Source organism: Parasteatoda tepidariorum, chromosome 9 (genome assembly GCF_043381705.1).
Source record: "Parasteatoda tepidariorum isolate YZ-2023 chromosome 9, CAS_Ptep_4.0, whole genome shotgun sequence".
Lineage (NCBI taxonomy): Eukaryota > Metazoa > Arthropoda > Arachnida > Araneae > Theridiidae > Parasteatoda > Parasteatoda tepidariorum.
Window position 1 is genome coordinate 3,839,128 of NC_092212.1, and position 6,781 is coordinate 3,845,908.

Consider the following 6,781-nt stretch of genomic DNA (forward strand, 5'->3'; position numbering starts at 1 on the left):
TGTTAAAGAGCTAGAGGGGTGCCATACCCTCTGCAGAGGATCAAAATTGTGATGGCATGTCTTCGTATCATTCTCAAGGATGCTTCCCAGACCGTCGCCATTAGCCCATTGTGCAGCTCTAGTGCGACGTAAATAAACTACAACAATCTTCTCAGAGAAAAGTTTTTTGCACTTATTAGTTTGCCGGTAAGAAGAGATTTACAACACACAAAAACTATCTATTATTGAAATCGTTCAATTACCAGTTTCTTCTCTATTACGTCTCAATTACAGACTTGCCAGCTTTCGAGAAGTTTTAGAAAAAATTTTTATAGGGGTACCTTTCAATGTATTATTCTTTTTTATATTAATTTAATTAAAAAAAAATTTTCCTACCACTATTTGCAAATAATTAGAAAAATCTTATAAAAAGTCACAACAGATCTGTGTTACTGTGGTGAATTTCATAAAATGTTAGCAAAATTACCATAAATGTCTGTAAGCTTTAGTTTTTAGCTGTCTACCACTCAATAAAATATTTTTCAGCAAACGTAGTACTTGGCAGCCCTACATATACTGTGCCGTTGGTTCAGAAATAATACTGATGAAAAACGTTTCGCTTTTTACACACTATTCATAACGAAATAATTGAGTTAACAGTTTTAATTTTCTTTAAAAGAGGATTAGTAATTCAAAATATTATTAGAATTCTTGCAGTTTAGTTTTGCGTTTATTATCGTAATTAATTTCGAATTTCTCCCCCCCCCTAGTTAAGTACCTCAATTCACATAAGCATTATTGAAACAATATTAACACGTTGAATGCCACGCTAATTTTACATGGCTTGCTCGTCTGGCCACACTGTAAATAACTATAAACTAAATTTGCAAATATTCGACAAATTTTGCTAATTTTTCAAAAGGTTAAGCATAGCATACCAGATAAATGTGGTGAATTATATAAGACTACGAATTGTCTAGAAATAGTGGTAGATAAAAATCTACTGAATTGAATTTATTAAACCTAGAGTCACAATTAATAAACTACCACTTGAAAATATTTATTCACTGTCCGGAGCAAGTTGGCATCTCCTTGTATATAAAAAAAACTATTTTTGTGTGCTCTATATTGCATTCATTTCTTCAAACCATTTTAATAACAATAATATAAAAAAAATTTTACTCGAATTATGTGTTTTTAATAATCTTGGCTTTGCCAGTCACCCCCATGACATTCAACGTGTTAATCTAATTACTGCATTCACTGAGAAAAATTATGATCTGTAAATGCATTTACATACCTGCCAACTTTTAATCCCTTCCAGTATGATTTTTCCCAGTGGTAGCAAAATGGAATTAAATTTTCAATTGTAAGCAAACAAATATGTTGCATTTGAAAAATCTTTAGCCGACAACCATGTTAGCAATGCATATTAATATATATGCCAAATTTTTTAAAGAATACTGGTGATCGAAATCATTTTAAATTTAAGTTTATAAAATAAAAAATAGTATATATTTACTACCACTTTAAATATAAAAATAGCATTTTACGCCAAATGCGTAAAGGTTGGCAGGTATGCATTTAATAGGTGTTGCAGTAAGATATTTTACAATGGTTACAGTGAGAAAACATTTAAAATTCAACAAAGAATTTAATTATTTTCTAAATTGGTAATGTAAAAAATGATTTTTTTTTAAAAAATACAGGTTAGGTATGATTTAAAATAGTGGCAACAATACAATTATAAAAAATATTACGAATTTGCTTTCATGAGCTTTCCTTTTAAACTATGGCTTTTAAGGTTGTAAAATTAACGATAAACTTATAAATCTTCGTCACCACTTTTTACATTTTTTCTAGACTGCGTCAACCCTCATAGAGTTTTTATTATTTAAGTAGCTTGGTAGTTAAAATACTTTAAATAAACGTTTACTTGTACTTTGTTATAATAAATGATACGACTTTATTAAGAATGTGGTAGCTTACCAGTAATTAAATTAAATAAATAATATTTTATCGATTTAACCACCCTATAGGCCATTAAATATAACCAGCTTAAGATTTCGGATTGAAGTTGTACATTTTAATATTATGAAAATATATTGGTGAATATGAATGTTTTGTTTATGTAAAACAGTCAAATCTTTGAGTTACTAATTATTTTTTGTCATCGTCATTATCATTGATCCAGGAGCTCCCTTATCCTCTGGGTTGGGTTCAAAATTACAAGATTACGTAGTTGAACATTAGTAGTCTTCAACCCGAAAATTGGGTCTGCTGTTCAACTAAGTAAAAAACATGGTACTTGATATTCTCTAATTCGGGTATGAGAATTTCGAATCTGAAATTTGTTTTGTTCCTAAAGCTACAGATTTTTTTTAAATGGTAATTTTAGTTTAGTTTATTTGTTTTTAAATGTACGAGTTTATAAAGAATGCATAGATTAATATACATACATATACACTCGTCCGCTTCTTGAAAAATAGCACTTAAGACAAAAAACATATGATCTTAACGAATAATAGAAATGTATTATCAGTTATTGAATAAATAAAAATTTAGTATCATCTAGTTTCTAAAAACCGTGCCCTACCAGAAAAGCAGCGATACATCACTTCAGTAGTCACTTGAATGACTTTTTAAAAAATTTGAGTTTAGATTATATTATTAATTTGTATAAAAACTGTAGCTGGTAGAGAGAGAAACCGATTGCAAATTTGAAATTAGCGAAGCGAGAATATCTCTGATCCATACAAAAACTCTCATGCAACGGGAAAAAAAATTGATCTTCAGCGGCGGGGATCGAACCCAAGAACTCTCGGAAGCCAGCCCAGTGCCCTACCAACCAGGCAATCCCGGACCTAAACAGTATGATTATAACAAGTTGAAAACTTATAGGTCGGGATGGCCTGGTTGGTAGGGCACTGGGCCCAAGTCCAAGAGGTCGTGGGTTCGATCCTCGCCGACCGAAGACTCCTCGTGTAGTAAATGGTGACTGATGCGCGTTAAATCTGTCGAGTTGCAAAGTCCCCCATGTTCCCATATCAAATCATACCTCTGGGGGTACGGATCCAGGAGTTTCCTTGTCTTCTAGATTGATTGAAAATTACAAGGCTACGGAGTTGAACATTAGTAGTCTTAAACCCAAAATTGAGTCAGCTGATCAACGACGGTTATAAAATAAAAAGTTAAAAACTAATTGCCATCCGCTATTGCAACAAATTCTTTTGGGGGAAATAAATTTTTCGGTTGTCTAAGTGGGTAAACGAAAATGGTTTAAAAGGAAGATATTTTTACTTATTTCTGATATCAATTATTTCCTAACAATTTTCATCCCTAATTTTCATAGAGCAATACATGTGCGACCACCGGTTAAATTATCTTTTTCCTTACAAAATAAATATTTTTGATTATTTTTCAGATATTCTGCCTCGCTCTTCAAAAGGATGCGTCTCTTGCTGACCACATATCTATCATACACATTCTATTATTATTATTATAACATAATAATTATTATAACACAATTTAAAGCTAGATTTCAAAATAAAGTTATTTAAATATATGTCTTATCTTATTAACCGTTTTACAATGGGATACCCGCAAGTGACGTAGTGTGGGTATTTCGATCCTGATTGGTTGTTGAAACGTTGCATTTGTTTACGTTAACAATTGTTCTTTCCATTCTATTGCGAGTAAGCCAAGCTTGTCACGTATCAATTCTCTTAAGTGATGCATTCTATATTCTTTCACAATGGTTCTTTCCCGCATATTTAAATTTTTATCACTCTATATGTTTCTTACTTAACACAAAGACATGCACGAAGCCATGTATTACATAAACAAACTAATTATGCATCGAAGTTGCCAGGTACACAAAATAAAATTACATCACGGTTACAAAAAAATACGCAAACAAATAATAAATCTAAGTTAAGTAAGAAACGTAGACGTGATAGGATTATATTTCAGCGAATTCAGTGTGCAATACGGCGCCGTATTTAATTAACATCACGTTAATCAGCAAGCTTATATGATGAGACTAAAGCTCAACTTAAACAGGCCATTTGGCTCATAAACCATCAGCTGGCACTAACGTTTTAAGTCACATCTGTGGGTCTTCCTCTTCTTGAAGTGCAAGCGCCCAATTATTATTTTTTGTGCGAATTTCATTAGGTTGTTTTTAAATTAAAGAAATTCATTCAATGAACTTAACGATCAGTTTCATGCACGATTTGATGCATCCAAAAATTCTATTTAATGTATCCGTCCCTTTGGTAAGCGAAAATATTAAATTACGGTTGTTATTACGACGGTTGTTACTACGGCGAAAATATTAAATTACGGTTACTCACCAAATTTGTTAGAAAAATATACTTTTAATTTTAAGTGTTATTTTAAAAAATGATTGCTTAGAAGAACTACTTATGTTTATTAATGGATCTTAATAAAATCACGAGGAAAATATTTGGATGTGGGAGTTGAATAGAATTCTTTCTTAGTGCGAATTATTTCAAGTTCATCCTTTCAACTTACATAGAAGAAACTGTTTTATGCCAAGGGACAACAAATATTGCGAAACAATCATCAGGGTTCGTGTGCAATAGCGAACAGGGGGCTTAGATCCATAGTTTTAATAATTAAATTATCGGATCTCATCTTAAAGAAATTAAGTAGTACGCNGGAAACAATCATCAGGGTTCGTGTGCAATAGCGAACAGGGGGCTTAGATCCATAGTTTTAATAATTGAATTATCGGATCTCATCTTAAAGAAAATAAGTAGTACGCTTTCATAATAAGTCGTAATGTTCATTTAATTTAAAATTTTAAGACCTATAAAAAATCAAAATCGGTAGCCAAGTTTCATTAAAGGTTACGGAGCATTACAAAAATATTACCAAGGCTCTTTACTCTCATTTATAAAACTTTAAAAAAAAAAAAGTTTTTCGTAGTTATGAATATTTGATCTGGAATACCATGCTCTGAAAAAATAATTTTTAAGTGGCAGCAAAGCTATAAATCGATACATAGTTGTTTTAGGTTATTTATATTAAAGGGAAAATCCAAATAATGTTTGATAATACTTATAGAGAAATTAATAAGAGTTCAAAAGAAGAAAATAAATTGCCACCACTTTTTGACTTTTCTCGATATCATGGCAATCCCGTTACAACATTTATAATTTTTTAACTACTTAAAAAAACTTTTTAAATTGAAGGAATCAGGTAATTTTTTGTACGCTAACAGAAATACATATTTTGTTGATTTAAATTCATAATTCTAAATTTTTTTTCTTTGTTTGCAGATTTCTTTTTTCGTATTTATATTTTATATTTAAGACTTAGTTTAATAAATTAAACTAAAAATTCATTTTTTTTCACCACGATACATTAATGGTTTCAACGAATTAATTAAATTCAGTTCGCTTCAAAAAATTTACCACAATTACTAAACCATCAAATTTTAATTAAATTATCTTACCTCACAGGCATGAGCCGTCAGTTTAGGTATCAGGGCATCTTCGTACACCTGTTGCCTTGTAAAGGTGGGGTGAGGTAGTCGGGCACTTTTTCGAATTTCTTCCCATCTATCTTCTCCGTACACATGGACGACGTATTGGCTAAGGTTCTCGAGTATCAGACCGTACATCCCCTTAAACAAACAGGCGGAACACCCTCGGAAAATATTTATCCAAACGATCACTCTATTCAATCCATTGGATAATTAATCCCTCATTTCGAACGAATACTAAAGTTCTTCGCAAACGATTCAAAATATCAAACGATTATTTGTTATGAGAAAAGTCGTAGATGAAATATCAGTCATGCTGCAAGTTGTAAGCGAGATAAAATAATAATAACAATAATGGATGTATCAGTCCTAACACCGGATGAAGTGTTTTCTTTTTTTCAACTTCCGCGCGTCTTCTAAAATAAATTTACTTCAGCATCAATGTCGCATCATTACAAAAAAAGAACTGCTCTGTGGCTGCCGCATTTCATTTGTGAGTCTATAGAAGCAGCAGCTCAGGTTTTTAATTGGATAACAGTCTCGTGACGTTTTCTCTTCTCCGCCAATTGACATCCGTTCAAAATAGAGATAGAAGATGAAAAAAGAAAGTGGTAATAAGAAAAAAATTACATATTCCTTTTTTTTCTTCTTTCAGTTACTACAAAGAAATAAACCGATTTTCAATAGTTCCATTCAAATAGTGCTTAATATGAAAGCAAAAAGAACTGGAAACAAATTATTTTAATGAAACATGAAATGAAAGATTTGATAATTTTTACATATATATTTTACTGGTGAAACATTATTTAAAGTAAAAGGAGATAATTTATAATGCACGGAACAAAATTTGTTATTGTAGGATATATATGTCTTATGAGAAAATATAGAAATAAACATAAATTTAGAACTGTAAACTGGAAATTTTAATCAGCTGTTATTTTCCTTTTGATTTTTTTTCACTCCACCAATACGTAAAATGTAGCAATTGATTTGCTTGAAATAAAGATGAGAAGGAAACATTAGAAAACAAAAATGCAAAACCCTTCAACACTTTAAAATAAGTGCTTAATTTTTTTTAATTTTTTAAGCTTTAAATAAACTTTCCATCAACAAGCTAGAAAAATTGCAAATTCTTTCAAATTCACGTTTTAGACGAGTTTAAAAAATCATGTTTTCGTGAAAAACTGTCTCCATTTTTTATCGCAATACCTCGCTTTAAATAAAGTGTTAAGTTATTACTTGTTTTTTAGCTTTATTGAGGCTTCACCTATATATATATATATATATATA

The 6,781-nt window shown here is 30.8% G+C and overlaps 1 protein-coding gene across 1 annotated transcript in view; it reads right to left on the reverse strand.

The window, feature by feature from the left end:
• Nucleotides 1–5,961, reverse strand: part of LOC107446729 (soluble guanylate cyclase 88E) — a 71,825-nt gene extending 65,864 nt beyond the window's left edge. Inside the window, exon 1 of the mRNA XM_043051746.2 lies at nucleotides 5,462–5,961. Within this exon, the coding sequence (XP_042907680.1) occupies nucleotides 5,462–5,629 (168 nt within the window). The 5' untranslated portion in view covers nucleotides 5,630–5,961. The remainder of the gene's footprint in view (nucleotides 1–5,461) is intronic.
• Between the last annotated feature and the right edge of the window lie 820 nt (nucleotides 5,962–6,781).